At 44.8% G+C, this 16,028-nt stretch overlaps 7 protein-coding genes and 1 non-coding gene across 8 annotated transcripts; 3 read left to right on the forward strand and 5 right to left on the reverse strand.

Annotated features, from left to right (window-relative positions):
- Window positions 1-410: 410 nt before the first annotated feature.
- VTP01DRAFT_9358 (uncharacterized protein) lies at window positions 411-1,670 on the forward strand (the record flags this gene model as incomplete). The annotated part of the gene is made up of 3 exons (XM_069388581.1): window positions 411-828; window positions 890-985; window positions 1,060-1,670. The coding sequence occupies 3 exons, from the start codon at window positions 411-413 to the stop codon at window positions 1,668-1,670; spliced, it is 1,125 nt and encodes a 374-aa protein (XP_069240864.1).
- A 339-nt stretch (window positions 1,671-2,009) lies between these two features.
- On the reverse strand, window positions 2,010-2,929 carry VTP01DRAFT_9359 (uncharacterized protein; the record flags this gene model as incomplete). Its single annotated transcript, XM_069388582.1, has 4 exons — window positions 2,010-2,300; window positions 2,367-2,547; window positions 2,634-2,705; window positions 2,895-2,929. 4 exons carry the CDS (start codon window positions 2,927-2,929, stop codon window positions 2,010-2,012), a joined length of 579 nt encoding a protein of 192 aa, XP_069240865.1.
- A 135-nt stretch (window positions 2,930-3,064) lies between these two features.
- VTP01DRAFT_9360 (uncharacterized protein) lies at window positions 3,065-3,502 on the reverse strand (the record flags this gene model as incomplete). The annotated part of the gene is made up of 3 exons (XM_069388584.1): window positions 3,065-3,214; window positions 3,275-3,387; window positions 3,463-3,502. The coding sequence occupies 3 exons, from the start codon at window positions 3,500-3,502 to the stop codon at window positions 3,065-3,067; spliced, it is 303 nt and encodes a 100-aa protein (XP_069240866.1).
- A 51-nt stretch (window positions 3,503-3,553) lies between these two features.
- Window positions 3,554-4,573, reverse strand: VTP01DRAFT_9361 (uncharacterized protein; the record flags this gene model as incomplete). Its single annotated transcript, XM_069388585.1, has 3 exons — window positions 3,554-3,966; window positions 4,032-4,280; window positions 4,336-4,573. The coding sequence occupies 3 exons, from the start codon at window positions 4,571-4,573 to the stop codon at window positions 3,554-3,556; spliced, it is 900 nt and encodes a 299-aa protein (XP_069240867.1).
- Window positions 4,574-5,889: 1,316 nt separating this feature from the next.
- Window positions 5,890-7,435, forward strand: VTP01DRAFT_9362 (uncharacterized protein; the record flags this gene model as incomplete). Its single annotated transcript, XM_069388586.1, has 2 exons — window positions 5,890-6,395; window positions 6,559-7,435. 2 exons carry the CDS (start codon window positions 5,890-5,892, stop codon window positions 7,433-7,435), a joined length of 1,383 nt encoding a protein of 460 aa, XP_069240868.1.
- Window positions 7,436-8,189: 754 nt separating this feature from the next.
- On the reverse strand, window positions 8,190-8,525 carry VTP01DRAFT_9363 (uncharacterized protein; the record flags this gene model as incomplete). The annotated part of the gene is made up of 1 exon (XM_069388587.1): window positions 8,190-8,525. The coding sequence occupies one exon, from the start codon at window positions 8,523-8,525 to the stop codon at window positions 8,190-8,192; it is 336 nt and encodes a 111-aa protein (XP_069240869.1).
- A 2,025-nt stretch (window positions 8,526-10,550) lies between these two features.
- Window positions 10,551-10,632, forward strand: VTP01DRAFT_t43. Its single transcript has one exon. It is a non-coding gene; the product is annotated as a tRNA-Ser (tRNA).
- Window positions 10,633-10,871: 239 nt separating this feature from the next.
- Window positions 10,872-15,947, reverse strand: VTP01DRAFT_9364 (uncharacterized protein; the record flags this gene model as incomplete). Its single annotated transcript, XM_069388588.1, has 15 exons — window positions 10,872-11,126; window positions 11,200-11,299; window positions 11,358-11,539; window positions 11,596-12,116; window positions 12,179-12,286; window positions 12,363-12,612; window positions 12,678-13,390; window positions 13,457-13,485; window positions 13,553-13,836; window positions 13,898-14,950; window positions 15,016-15,218; window positions 15,279-15,438; window positions 15,507-15,656; window positions 15,721-15,853; window positions 15,910-15,947. 15 exons carry the CDS (start codon window positions 15,945-15,947, stop codon window positions 10,872-10,874), a joined length of 4,179 nt encoding a protein of 1,392 aa, XP_069240870.1.
- Window positions 15,948-16,028: the final 81 nt, after the last annotated feature.

Below are 16,028 nucleotides of genomic sequence, written 5' to 3' on the forward strand. Positions count from 1 at the left end.
ACTGGGCAGTTTATCTACACTTTGGTATCTTAAATAGGTGGGCAGTTCCCGGTCAGAAGGAGGAGATAATCAGTCGATGTTGATCGACTGGCACTGGGACCTTGCGGAGACCAGCAGCGATTGTATCTCAATTCAGTTTGTGTAACGCAGACTCGAGGTTCGAGACAATGTTTGGTGGTCGTTGCTTTGGCAATTAAGATGAATTGCATATTCCGATAACCTTAATAGTAGGATATTCATTTGCCATTTACGACAATCACAATGCCATGTATTTGAATAAAGTTTTCTCCCAAATGTAACGTATCTCATTAGCTAAAGGGATCCTCCCCATTCCAGGTCACATCCTCTTTTTTCTTGTTTTCTTCCTTCCCCCCCCCCGCGCGCTTCCTCTACCCTTTCTCCAGGTCCCGATGACTGCCGTCAACGACTATCGCGTTTCCAAAATTGTAGTCCTATGCAAAGATTGCGGGCAGGATGTTGGACTGTATCCGGCTCGCCACAAATGCGAGCAAGTCATTCATCCGCCTTTATCTCCACTTCCTGGCCTGCCTATAAAAAAGGCACCCTCGCCACCGCTATCATCGTCGCCGTCTTCTAAAGCCAAAGCTAGAAGAAATATGACAATGCATGCTGCACCGCGCCCAAGTGAGGAGCAGTGGAAGGCGGCTACCCATACAGTCAGTGCAAGGAGTCGTAGTCAGCAGCAGCTGGAGCAGGAGGACAAATCCATCTACTTTGACAAGTACGCAGCGAATTTACCGAGCGAGCCATCAACTGGTAAACGACTCTGGGGTAAAGTCCGTGGCAATGAGACGCTCAAGCAACTAGGTAAATATCATCATCGATGCAACTCATCAACGTCAGCAGATTAAATAACTTTTAGGAGCAGGGAAGCCAAAATCAGCGGCTGCTACTACCTTGTGGAACAAGATTTTGGATCGAGTCTCTGAAAAGTTGCCGGCCACCTTTGATGACAGCGATCCTGGTATGTTTCTCTCTCTCTCTTTTGCATGCGCATGCTATGTAGGTATAAATAAATGCTGACATCCAGACTGCCAGAATCCGACGACTCGGATTGGGAGGGAGAGACGCACGTCTCCCGTGTATTGCGAGAATACTATGAAAAGAAGGGCGCACCTTTGCCAAGCTGGCTCTTGGACGAGCGCACGCCTCAGAGCACCACCACTCGCGCAACAGACAGGCGGCCTGAGATGCCTTTGTACAAACAGGAAGAAGAGGAGCTTGCAAGGCGACCCTCGCGGCGTAACCGGAAGCTCTGGGAAGTCGATGATGATAAACAACTAGATGATCGTCGGACCGACCGGCTGCAGCACCAAGCTCTTGAACCTATTCGGGAGAAAGGTATCCGTCACGAAGATGTAACAGACCCACGGAACCGTCGGCGAGTGTACACCGGATTTGAGAACGAAGAGATTAATGCTCGTCCCTCAGTTGCTGCAAACGATGGTAGCAGCAGACAGGATATTGTGGATGACATCTACAACGATTACTACTCTGCCAGTAGTTTGGATAACTTTGTTGCCAGATCTCGCAGCGAACGTCGCCCTAACTGGGGCGCACGGTCCAATACGTTGGATGATATGCCAAGTGCAAGGTTGGCAAGACAAAAGGCAACGCTGGAGCATCGCCGCGGAAGAGTGTACTTTTAGACTAAGCATCAAAAAAGAACTCATGTGGGGCTGGTACTCACAATTGTACAAATGTCAGATTATTTGATTAAAATAAGTAAAGTAAATAAAATAAGAAAGGTTAAAAACCAAGTTTAATAGAGAGAATCGAGATAAGTTTTAAGTGTATAAAGGAGAGAATGTAGCTTGTAAAAAGTACTTAAATTAGAAAGAAAAAGGATCTTCTTTTTGGAGTAGACTTTCCTCTCTCTCAATCGGGCTTGATGAAAAAAGGGGGAATTGCTGGACCAGTGGTGGGAAAGAGGAAAAAAGAAAAAACATAGTGGACTTCTGACAAGGTACAGAGAGAAAAGCATATCTTTACAAGATTGCGCAGCCTTTCTTCTTCTTTGGTCGTGCTGGTGGGGAGAGGACGACTCGGATCGCCTCGTCGAACACGTTTTTGAGTCCCTTTTGCGTCAGCGCGGAGCATTCCAAATATTTTGCAGCGCCAATGTCCTTGGCCATCTGTGTGGCCTGTGGATACGTGATAGGTGCCATACGCTTTTCACGGAGCCTTTCAATAGTCTGCTTATCCTCACGAAGATCGAGCTTGGTGCCAACGAGAATGATAGGTGTGTTGGGCGCATGATGGCTGATTTCAGGATACCACTTTGATTTGTATGATTCAAGAGTTAACTAAAAAAAGTCCATACGCTTGCATTCCACAATCTGTACCTTTGTTCTAATGTTTTCAAAAGATGGTGGACTAACGAGCGAAAAGCAGGCCAGGAAGACGTCAGTTTGAGGGTAAGACAGTGGACGAAGACGATCGTAATCTTCTTGACCGGCTGTATCCCAGAGACCGAGGTTGATCGGTTTGCCGTCTACCATCACATTAGCCGAGTAGTTATCAAATCTACAGACAAGGAACCATTGTTAACAGAGCACACAGGCACATGATAGAGGAGCATTGTTTCGCATTCGTTGGGGAGGATGCCTTACACAGTAGGAATATATTCGCCAGGGAAAGCATTAGTGGTATACGAAATAAGCAAACAAGTTTTACCGACGGCGCTAGAAACAAGACCAGTTTAGATCATGAGTCCGAGATTCTGGTAAAACGCAAGGAAACGGTCCGTGATGGGATGGGATGACGAGACGCATCATCATCATCACACGCATGCATCAGGTTTTAATTGTTCGATGCAAGCGTGTTCCGTTGCCTCACTCACACTCCATACAGTCACTTTAACGTGCACGTACCCGTCACCGACTACAACGCATTTGATGGACTGCATGATAAGTTTACCGATGAAAAGAAAGGAAGAACAGTCCTGCCTCTGTTAATTTGGGTGCTGTACAACAAAGTCTGTGCGACACATCGTCGAAACCAAACCCAGCAAATGATCCCAATTTTGTTGTTGTTGCCCAAACTACTCCATCTTTTTGCTTGGAACAAACGCCCAAGCAGCCAGCATAGCACTTGCCATTGCCACGCAGAAGGGAAGCACGCTGCCAATTCCCTTGGCATCAATCATTACACCAGTGATATACGGGAACAGCGCAGATTCGCCACTGCCAAACTGGTTCCACACGGCATTAATAATTAGGTGATGACGTTTTCCTTCCCTCTATTGGCTTACCGCAGAAAGAAAGCCGACAGATGTTGCATATAATCGTAGAGGAGTTGTCTTGCTCGCCAGTGCCACTGTTGATGGATACAATGGTCCCAAAGCTACGCCCAAGATAACCAGTGCTAAATTCCACACATCCCCATCCCACACCAGTTAGAAAACGCTGCTTGTTGAAATCCATCCCTCCTTTTACATACCAGTAGCATTGATGCTGACAATAGGCACGAGCCAGAGCATCAGAAACATTCCAACGATAAGAACCAGGTAGCAGTAAGTCATTCTCTTTTCTCAAAATCGAAGGGTGAAATATGCCAGGAAAAGCCTTCCAGCACAGATGCCGGCCCAGTAACCGGACATAACGCGAGCCATGGCAACCGTATCCGCACTCCTAACAGTAATAAGGAACGTGTACCCCCAGTTACCAAGTGTCACTTCTGCACCGACGTAGAAAAGTAGAAAAATGGCTCCCATGTATGTAATCCGACGCCTAAGTGATGCCCACAGTAAGTTCGGGCTTTTATCTTTTTCCTCTGGCTGATGCTCGGCTGCTGTGCGAAGATCATGGAAAGCAAAGATGAGCGAGAAAGCGTTGGCTCCAGCGAGCGAGCAGAGTACCACATATGTCATAGTCCACGGCGCGTGGCGCTCGAGCATCGCGGAGGCCGTCAAGGGTGCAATGAGCGCTCCTAACCCGTAGCAAGCTATATCAAAATCGAACCCCTTTTAGCCTTTGTTTATGTGCATGAACTCAATCTGCATTAAACACGAAGTCCAGGCACTTGCCATGTAAAAAAATCGACCATGATCGTCGCTCTTGGAAGATCAGTAACTATGATGTTTGCGCACGCTTGCAACGACGCGCTCCCGTATCCCACAAACACTACGAAGCAACACATGACAGCGAAAGGCACCGCGAATAACAGTATTAGGAAACCCAAGGTCAATGACACTGCACCGATAAATGCTGCTTTTGCCTGAGAGAGTTTCTGGATTAAATAGCCCTTGACCAGCGCGGCTGTTGTGTCCAGTCAGCCAATAGCATCTATACCCCAAGTCGACGAAGCATTCACCTATGAAATAACCCGCGGTCGTGCAAAGAAATAGTACGGAGACAATAGACTGTGACAAGCCATAGTGCGCACGTATACTCGGCAGAATGACGCCGAGATTCCCGTCGTTCATTCCTGTAATGAAGAACATGGCAAACGACTGGAGATGCACTATTCTCTGCCTTCGCTCCTTCTCGTCCTGGAGCTCTTCACGGTTGCTGTTGCTATGCAACGACGCGACCATCTCGATATCCTCCATGGCTTTGTAGGCGGCTTTAGCAAGCAAAGAAAGAAAAGAATTGACTTTGTGGTTAGCATGTAAACTTTGTATAGATTTATTTGATTTGATTTGTAAGATTGATGAGAGCCTTGTGCCGCTTTTGGGAACTGGGGCGTTGCGGCGCTGACCATTTGGCTGAGAACCTTAGAGACGAATATGGCCTGGCTACGATACTGCTACTTGACTTGCAGGAATATTATTTTGACAGTTGCTATCCCTACAGGACTTTGGCTTCGTCACTATTTGTTTCAGAAAGGAGGTATTCGCATATGGAACGTGGCAAACAAAAATGTGTTTACATCTGATGGAGATTTTAGAAAGACTTGGTTTGCACATAGATGGGATGGGTCGTTTTCACCAGAAGAATATTCGTTTTCTGGCGTTGAGATGCATAACACAAAACTCAAGGTTTCCTTGAAGTGTTGTCACGCATGGAAATAAATAGATTGCTTTGATGGATGTTTTAGGAGGAATATTCTCCATCAGTCGATCAATAATTCCTGCGAGATAGAAAAGGAACAGGTGATATATTACAGGGTTCATCAATAGATGCTAGCGCAAATATCGGTGGATGGCGCTCAGCAGCATCCAGCTACAATTAGTGCCGTCCTTTGGAATGCTCGTTCGCATGATTCTAAGTATGTACAGCCGGTCGTTCTGCGACACTATTTACTGAAAAATTGCTTTGCAATGTTCCGAACATGTTGTGCTCCTGGTTGCTATTGATGGTTGAAGCGATTTGATTTTTCGTTCTTGCCACTTGGGAAAAAACCGCATTGTACAGGATAACAAAAGTAGATGAAAGATTTGCGCTTGTATAAATTAATGGAGTATGATCTGGACTCGCAAATGCTATATCAGTGAAAAGTGTCTCGCAGACGATGACGGATCGTGTGTAGCATCATGCTACACATTGCAGTTTGGTGATCATTTTTTCTGACACCGCCCTGCTGCAAGCGCCTATCTGTTGGCTTCTAGTTGTCAGCGGGGCATATACCTACAGTTAGTTGCAACTACTGCTAAGGAGAGAAATACTCTTTAAAGAGAAACCGTGCGCATGCTAAGCTCATATAGCTGTAGGCTGGGTAGACCTGTAAGTCTCATTCCGAACTTTTCGATGCAGTTTTTCCAAAAAGGTTCCACGTCAAGTCTGACAAAAGTAACAACGGGCCGCCGCTGCAGATTGGGTGGTCTCTCTAACCCAAAAATAGTTCTTCGTTTGCACTCCCTGAAAAAAAAAGGCATCTTTTCTTTCCCTTTCTTTCCTTGTACACTGAGCGGCAGCAGCAGCAGCCATGGGCCAAGCTGCCAGTAAAAAATACGACTCGCTGACCTTTGGTCACGTCGGTGGCCCTGAGGGAATCGACCGGGCCGAAATAGCTTCTTCGAGCGCCTTCGATAACACAGACCTTTTACTCGATAGACCAGACCTTTACGGTCTAGCACCACCACCACTCGATACTGCCAAGCAAGATGGCACACACAGCAGCCACCACAACGAACAAGAACACTCGATTCCGCGAGCGGATTCCGGCTACGTGACAAGCCAAGATCTCACCGTCTTGGATTCTGAAAGTAGGACGAACAACCTCACGGACGATTTAGCCTACGTCGACGCGACGTACTACTCTGATATCAAACCAATGATCACACAAACGTATCAACCCTGTGACACAGAACGTTTGACTTTTGCCTCAGCGTTTGCAGATGGAAATATGCTCGAATGTCGATTATCACGCGCAAACCTCGTTCAGCTCGACGCCAAAGTCCAGCTACTTTCGATGCTCCAGAAATTGGATCTGTAAGTACAGTCAGAGTATAGTGCATGAGTGGCAAACAGGGGTGCGGGCGGCGGGACATCTGATAAGGAGTGATCCTTGAAAGGAGCAGCAGCAGTGGTGATGGTGGCAAATTCAAGTTTTAGGGAGGAACCCCTTCTTAACAAAAATCTTGCATTTGTATAGGTCTCACAATTCATTAACGTGTCTTCCGGATGCAATTGGCTCACTGCAACAGCTCCAACTACTCAACGTAGCTCACAACCGTCTTACAGAGATACCCGACACTATATGTCACCTGGCACGACTCACAGATTTGGATGTGTCCCACAACAATATCCGCGAGTTGACACCCTTCATTGGTCATTTGAAAAAGCTGCGGACGCTAAATGCATCAGCTAACCAACTCGACTGTTTACCCGTGCAGATCGGCGGCCTGGTAAACCTTGCAGCACTTTGCGTATCCCACAACTCGCAGCTACGGAACCTGCCTGCCGAGATTATGCAGTTGCCATACCTACGCAACATATCGTTTTCAAACTGTCCATTGTCGCAGACTCAATCCTTAAAGCACGATCCACCAAGTCTTTTTGAAATTTGTGCGCGCGTTGCTGTGACGCAGCTCAACTCGGCTGGCGAACACCGCAATATACCCGAACATCTTGTCAAGTATCTGGACACTGCAAAACCCTGCACAGCATGTGGGCAACCATACTTTAAGGAATACGTATCCAGACTTCGATTGGCTGAAAAGTCAGAAAATATTGTTCCTATTGAATACCGCCTATGCTCTGCACACTGGTCAGATGATAATGACAGAGTACTGTACATGTTTGCACGGCCTCCGGCGTCCAATATTGTGCGAGACTATCCGAGACGACTGCCGAGTTTGGATAACTCGGTGGCAACGCATCGTGCTCACCTCCAAATATCTTCATCTTCAACAAGCAATTCTGTAGGCGGCCAACAGCAGGAAGATAGCAACAAGGCGCTGTGGAAACCGCAACGGTTCATCAAAGTCATGAACAGAAATTGCTCCGGTTTCCTGTCTTCCAAAGGATGATAGAAATATTACTCTTATGTGCGTGTATCTCCCATTTATACAACAGCAGCATTCCCCATCTTGTATATCCCTCTCTTTGTACAATAGATTTCTTTTAAAATTATGACTATCACAGCTCTTGTCTCGCTAATCATTAGCATATATCCATTTAGCTTTTCTGTATTTCATGGTGGGAATCGAGCGTTTTTCCACTCGTACTTTGGTCATCTCGAGCCATTTAGACACCCACCTTTGTGCTTATTGATTTAATTTCCTGGGACCTCTCGGTTGTACCATTTGCACAAGTGCTTTTAGCATGTGCCAGTTTGGCTCCTCTCGCATAGGATTCGATCATTTTCTGTTCTGGTTGCATGCTATAAGTGTGCAAATTTCTACCCAAATTCGCATTGTGTAAATATTCGTTTGCAGTGCTGAGCCGAAGAAACCTTGCTTCCTAATATAATATGTGGAGGAGAAGCCCTGGGTGGTTTTCCATCGTAACCCTGCTTTGTTCGATTCTGAGAGCCACTGCAAGTTAACTTTCCATTTATGATTACTTGAATGCTAAATCAATAGGAGTTACCAATTCATACGAAACCGTAGGAGAACAGGAAGAGACATGAATTAGTAAGTAAAAGTTCCATAAAGGATGCGATCTATAATAAAGGCAGTCATGGAAAGCTGATAAAGTTTATTTTTTCATTAAATCCGATGACGTTTCTGCAAACGCAGATCAAGTTGTCCACTAGTATGTTGTTCCCTTGTTATCTCCACCTTATACTTTGGGGAAAGGAGGTGCGGCATCGTCATCGCCATATTCGCAAGCAACGCAGCCAGTTCCGCACTTGTTAATGTTGGCAATTCTTGTGCAGTAGTCCCGAGTATGGTGGGTGTCGATACATTCGTTGTATCTTCGTTTGGTGTTGAAGTAGCAGTTGCAGTCGCAACTAAAGGCAGCAGCCTCAGTGGAAACCGAAAGCAGGCAGAGCATCGCCACCAAGAAGCAGATAATAGCTTGAGTAGTCTTCATCGCCGCTGCCGCAGACTTGCAAACAAGAAAGAGAAGCAGAAAAGGTGAAGGGGTGCTTGCTGATCTGGTACTGGGTGCCATATTTGTAGAAATTCAAAATCTTTGTTGGTAGGACGAAAGGTGGCGCTGCAGCTGCGCTTCTTCTTCGATGATTTCCATTGTCCTACCCCGAACCGATCATCAAAGAGCAATGCTTTGAACAGGCCTTTATTGCCTATCGAATCAAAACCGTGGCCATCAACGGATGATGGGGCAAAAGGCCTACCTGTGCTACATCGTACATGTTCACTTGGGAACAGTGCTTAATATTGATGCAGCAACATGCTCGATGTAACAGACCTGCTTTGCTGTCCGTCACATGCAGATCTTTGCAAATGATCGCTGCTGGTAGGTCTAAAATCAATGTTTCCAAGATAACCATATTCAAATACCAATATTCCTAAAATTGAGTCTTCTTGCATCAGTCGTGAGAATACATGGGAAAGATCAAACGTGGCGCAGTGCATAACAAAGGAGTTTCAACAACTTGGGACACAAACTTTTCTCAAATCATTCTAGTTACAGTAGTTTGTACCCTAGTTATGGTGCGTTTTATATATTGCCTTGGAAAACTGCCTTCGGAATCCAAGCAGCCTCTTCTGATACTAACGTTGCTTTGTCTCTGATCAGAACGATTTGTTGGAGGCTACACCTGGCTATAATTTAATCAGTAAAAGTAAGATACCCATGTTCTTGCTGACTGATATACTCGTGAGCAGTCGCTAATTAAATAGAAGGAGAAAAGCTCATATGGAGCAGAGCTGTATTTTTTGGGATCTCTGTAGTAGCAGTTAGTCCACGAGATTTGAAATGTCTCCTTAGAACTCATGATCAGCTTAGCGACGCATCCTCCAGTACCTTTTTAGACCTGTATCTATGCTACATAATGCAGGAGCAACTGAAAACCAGCCAAGCAAAAACGGATGTAACCACTCTCTGGTATTTGTAGCATACATTTGAGTATTGATTATTTCCCTATGCCTTGCTCGCCTTCAAATAGCGTAGAGACACTGTTGTAGTAAATACCGTAATATTGATTCATTGCGATATCATCCATCTACTAAATATGAGCCTTCTATTTGCTTTAAAACCTGTGTTTGTCCTACTGCTGAAGACAATATCTTTGGTGGGTAATGCAAAGTATTTTAAGAAAGTCGACATTGTTGGCTCTTTTCAGTTTGATACTTCTACTGTAAACATCCCAAAGTAAATGATACGATGGAAAATGCCTGATGATTACTACATGACCTTTCAATAAACAAAAAAAGTACAAAGTAGAAAATAGTAGAAGAATTGCTTATATAGAAAATTCTATACTGTAAATCGGAAGAGTTCATTGCGATAATGCGCACGCTGCTGTCTAGAGAACATATTACAATATCCTTACAAAACTTTTTGGCCTTTGCTCGTAGGCACTGACTGACAGCAGCAAAGTGCAAGAAGAGTATTTGAAAGCGAAATATCATTCAGGGCACAAGAATATTCGAGATGATCAACAATCTATAGTAAATAACAGCCTCTTTGCTCTCGCTTGCTGGTATGTATGACTACTATCTGTTTGCATGCGTGCAGGCACAATAGTTATTGTGAGTCTCGAGCTTGTCACTAGGCTGCTAATGAGAGGCATGCACCCTGCAAATTCAACCAGTAATGCCGTGTCTCAACATGCGTTGACTATTCAATCGACGGAATCGGCGTATTGCAATGAAATGTAGGCTTTTATAGCAGCTCACACATTTCATGTAACTAGATTCTTGTAGCCTGCTGTTCAACAAGGCGCTCACAGCAGCAGGGAAGCGCTTGCCTTTTTTAGAGCCGCAATTGAAACACCGCACGGATCATCACATCGTCTCTGGGATATGCACAGATCGAGTTCCTAGCTACCTATATAAGGTATACATGCGTATTATACAGTGTATACATGGGGACAAAGAATACAAAAAGATAAAAATAAAAAACGCAGGATATAGACATCAATATATGCATTTACTTGAAAGAAAATTGGAACAGTGTTTTTCCAAAGACTGCGCCACAAAATGTACATCAAAATTTTCGAATCACGAAGAGGACAACATGGCCGAGTGGTTAAGGCGTGAGACTAGAAATCTCATGGGCTCTGCCCGCGCAGGTTCAAATCCTGCTGTTGTCGACATGTTCAAAATACGATCTTTCGAATGTTCTTTTTATTTTTATGCTTGTCTGAAGAAGTTTGTTTTTGAATGATTTCCAAAGTGCCACTTTACGTCCATGTGATATGGAACGTGGGCGTAGCATTTTGCTACGTGGACTGACCGCATGACCATTAAATTTCCCAGAGCAGAAGTAGTATCTGACTACAGTAATGTTTACAAGGTTCATCTGTTTAATGTTGACGCAAATATGTACATCTTATACATCAAATAATAATTTTCTTGGGGCAGGAATTTCTGGTCGCATTGATTTCTGCATAAGCTTGAAGAGACCTGTACCGATAGACATGGGCACACCCATGATAATTTGCTCAGAGACGCCCACAACCTCGTCCTTCTTGCTGAACAAAGCCGCTTCGAACAAGTGATCGGGCGTCTTTTCAAAGGACGCAATGCTAAGCACACTGTCCTTCATCTTTGCAATACCGTTTCGAGTGATACCGAGTACCACACCCTGTAGGTTTGCTGTTAGAGATTCTGCTGCATACAACTGCATTGCTGCTTTAAAGTTTTTGCTAGTACTTTACCTTGCTAGTCATAATATCACCCAGTAAGAATACGTGGCGATGATCAATTGTCATACCGTGACTCTCCATAGTCATCTGAATTTCATTAATAATGGTGTTTCTGATATTGGAAGGATTAGCAATCCTGAATGGATATGGAAGACATGTTTATATCTCACCTTGCAGCCTCGATACCCAGAACCTCTGCAACTTCCATAACGTGGTTGGAAGTGGTCTTCTCACCGACGATACCATCAGTAGTCATTACTCGCAGCAGACCATAGCCTTCAACCAAGAGCTGCTTTGAACCTTGACCGCCCTTCTTCTCGCTAATGACTGCACGGACAACAGATGGCAAGCCCTACAAATATTGATTTAGAAGGTGAGAGGAATCAAAAACGCATATATCGATCTTACTGTGATGATAACACTTGGTAATACACGCTTGACAGCCTTCAAACTATAATAAACAGTTTCGCCTTGCTTGGCATGCATGTAAACGCGAATCTTGTCGGGACGACTGGCTTGAACATCCAGCTGTGAGCCTTTGAGTTTCGGTGCCGATTGAATAGCTTGTGCAATGGAATACAGGTCCGTTTCCAGCTGAAGTTTGTTGATAGCATCCATGTCGATACGTATCAAAATGTATGTTTCGTTGGGTTCATAGACTTCTTCCATGTACATGGCAACATCTCCAAGAGTTGTCTTTTCGACGCGTCCCTTGACAACACGGGCTGCTCGAACATCCTTATCAGAATGGAGCTCGCAGGTAATGATGGGCGTAGAAATTGCTTTGGCTGCATTGATAATTTCCTTGATACGAGGTACACCAAGTGTAACGTTCATACTGGCAACACCAGCAAAGTGGAAAGTCTTCAGAGTCATCTGCGTACCGGGTTCACCGATAGACTGAGCGCCAATAGCACCTACGGCCGTACCTGCACAAGAAACAGTCGTTAATATAATTGATAGACAGAAAATCGAGGAGAGACAAACTTGCCTGGCTCGATCTTGGCCTTGAGATATTTCGTCAAACAAAGTTGCAAGAAGGCACGCAACTGCTTCTCTGTAACGATAAAATGGTTATACACCACATTGCGAGCTTCAACTGTGTTTAACAAAATAAGGTTAGCACGAGGGGTGGCTCATTGAAAGATTATCGTTTCACATTTCTGTCTCGTTACCTGGTACATCCTCGTCAATATCGATATCCATATAGTCCTCGCTAGGAACGGACAGAGCAGGCAGCATACCAAACTTGGTACGCAGCTTGGACAACTTCTTTGCAACCTTGTCTGTGACAAACTTTCTGACCATGTCGATGAAAGCAGGTGTACAGTTTTTGACCCAGATGGGACGTTCCATCTCAGTTTCGGATATCGTGAGGATTTGCCAGGGATAAAGACATGGTTCATCACCAGCAGGAGTAGTGAGCTAATTAAAAACAATAGACAATGTTAAATGTCGAAATATACAGCAATATGATCCTCGATATTTACTCGAACATGTTTAAGGTTGCGCTCGAATTCAACAGGGACACCGTCGCCTTCGATAGTCATGGGATCCAAGCCATCAGCTCCGTAACAGAACTGTAACATGGCGCCCTCAGAGTTTCGTACAGACAAGTCATAATGCGTGGTAAGATCTTCGAAAGCCTTCATAAGACGTCGCTGCATATAACCAGTTTCGGCAGTCTTGACAGCAGTATCGACCAGACCTTCACGACCAGAGATAGCGTGGAAAAGAAACTCTGTCGGTGTCAAACCAGTGAAGAAACTGTTACGGACGAAACCCTTAGCAGGTGGACTCTTGGAGTGTTTCAAAAAGTGAGGCAAGGAACGATCTTGGAAACCATTGGGAATACGAGTACCGCTAATAATCTGCTGACCGACACAGGCAACCATTTGCGACACGTTGATTTGTGAACCTTTGGAACCACATCGAGCCATGATACTTGGAGAATTGTACATGTTCAGTTCTGTCATACAGACTTTACCGAGATCACCACGCACAGCTGACAAAATGCCAGAGACAATAGACTCCATGGTCTGTTCTTCGTTACAACCGGGCATAGTTTCCAGCTGACCAGCTTTGAACTTTGCGATAATTTCGTCACACTTCTTGTACGCTTCGGCAACTTCCTGATCCTTGATGTCTCGAAGGCGTTGTCCTGGAGTTACATCACTGATACCGATGGAGAAACCTTGGTTGGCTAGATACAGCAATACCTTGTTAGCCCGGATATTTCTTGGGTCAAACATAATAAATATACACTTACCAAGCCATCGAGCACACAACTTGGCAAGTCTATTGCCAGAGAAAACAAAGGATGGTAAGTAATTTTGCGATGAAGCTTTTCAAAGATAAGATATACCTGTTCATACACTTGGCTGCTTCGATAGGGCCGTAATCACGAAGAATGACATAGAATACAGAGTTCTTGTTACCATCGCCGACAATCGCCTTATCAACAAGACCGCACATGATTTCACTGTTTTGGACTACAAGCCAGCCATCATTTGGACACAGATCATTTTGACGTCCTTCCTTCTTGACGAACGATTTTGTTTTTGCTTCCACATTCAACAACACGTTACTTTCTTTGTTGGGTCGGAAGAGCACGTTGAAAACTTGCTTGCCAGTCCACAATCGTTGCGGCTGAAATATCGCATTGTTAGCCATTTATGTTCAAGAATAAGGAAATATTTAGAATTCTTACCTTCCAAATTACCGGCGGAGGGAGATCAATCTTCATGTCAGCATCGCACATGTAAGAACACACTTGTGCAAACATAGCTCGGGTATAAAATGTATCCTTGTGGGAAAGCAAATAGGATGCAGTGATAAAGTCTTGAGTTGCAGCAATAAGCGGTTCGCCGTTACGAGGCGTAACAAGATTGTTCTTGACACCCATCAATTCGATAGCTTCCGCTTTTGCTTCTTGTGTTTGTGGCAAGTGCATGTTCATTTCATCACCGTCAAAATCAGCATTATATGGAGAGCATACACATTCGTTGAAACGGAAAGTTCTCCAAGGCATAACCTTTGCAAAATGAGCCATAATTGACAATCGATGCAGCGAAGGCTGGCGGTTGAAAAGGACGACGTCGTTGTCGGATAAATGTCTTTCGACGATATCGCCAATCTTCAGATCAGCTGCAATCTGCTTCCGGTTGCCGTACTTTAGATATTTCTTGACACCGTCCTGGAAGGTTACGTAGTTGGCACCAGGGTGCACAAATGGACCATTGATGACATTCTGTCGTAGTTTGTGGATGTTATGCCTGTTGACTCGTTCAGGGAAAGTGAGGATTTTGGCGACGCGATCAGGAACGGCAACTTGATCGATGCGCATATTTGGATCAGGTGAAATAACGGTACGTCCAGAAAAGTCGACACGTTTGCCCGACAAATTGCCTCTAAAGCGACCTTGTTTACCCTTCAAACGCTGGCAAAGACCACGACCAGGCTTTCCCGCGTTGGCATTAGGCACACCAGGAAGCTCGCTGTTAATATACATTGCGGCCGCAAGTTGCAAAAATTCCCATTGTTCCATCAAGTTTACGACAGTTACGCCCTTCTCCAAGCCTGCTCGAATAATAGCGTTCGTAAAAATAATTTCTGTCAGCTTGGCTGTCAAATCGTCTTCGTTACTGCTGTTATCGTCCTGCATCACCGATGGACGGATACAAGAAGGCGGAACTGGTATATATTGCCAAATGTACCACTCTGGACGTCCGTGTTCTTCACTCAATCCAAGCAATTCGCAGTCCTAATTTATTAACATTTATCCTCTTAGTGAAACTGTTCTCGCCGATCCTTCTGGTGGACTCATACCTCTGGAGTGACTCGTTGAAATAGTCGCAGAACGCGCAAAGGATTGAGATCGTCCTGGGCCTTGGCAATATGCGGTTTTATCTCTGGCATTGAAGCAGCAGCAGTCTCGAATGATTTGCGGAACTCTTCAAGTTCGTTGGCAACACGTTTTAATCGATATTTGTCGTGTGTAATCTTCATCGGACCGATTTTCTTTACAACACCTATCGTGAAAACATCAGCTACGTTTTTGCGGGCAAAGATATATCACGAGTTATATTTACCATTTACAGCATTGCAATGTGGGCAGTAAGTGACCTTTTTACATTTGTCCGTGATTGCCTTTACAATTTTTTGGCGCGTCAAGTTGTCGAGTCCGGGCGCACGCAACCGGCGAAGATACGATCGTCGATCGGGCTCCTCCAACATGACTCTACTGCAAGTCTGCATCGCGTTAAATAAAATTATGTGAGTCGTAAGAATCCATACGGTATAGCTTTTTATCCTGTTACCTTGCAAATCTGCTGTAATATAGTAATAGTCGCTCGAAAATAACCAATGTGGAAGATAGGAAGCACAAGCTTCAAAAAGCCCCAGTGACCAGCACACTCTTGCATGGATTTGCCGCATGTCTCGCAAGTTGCAGTTTTCATCGATGTACCCTTGACAAAGCATTGTTAGCCATGCTGCCTCCGTGATCACTTGAACAATTCATTCATTCCTTACCAGTCGTAAATCGAGGACACCACCCTTGACAGGCACACGACTATCAGGCATGTATAGATCTCGCTGCGTTACTTCGAATTCTGATACTTTCACCATACTCTGCGGCGACATTACGCCGAATTGAATATGGCGACTGCCAGGAACCTTCCATTTAGCAATGGCTCTCGGTAATTCTCGATCTTCGCTTACATTTTCTTTGGAGTATCGTCAAATACTTGCTCCTTCATCTTTGCACGATTGTGAGGAGAGAAATGCGTTGAACGATCGTCACTTGGCTCGGAGATCGCCTCGATCGGCCTCTGAGCAAG

The sequence above is a fragment of the Rhizomucor pusillus genome, assembly GCF_041956525.1.
Source record: "Rhizomucor pusillus strain CBS 183.67 unplaced genomic scaffold VTP01scaffold_6, whole genome shotgun sequence".
Lineage (NCBI taxonomy): Eukaryota > Fungi > Mucoromycota > Mucoromycetes > Mucorales > Lichtheimiaceae > Rhizomucor > Rhizomucor pusillus.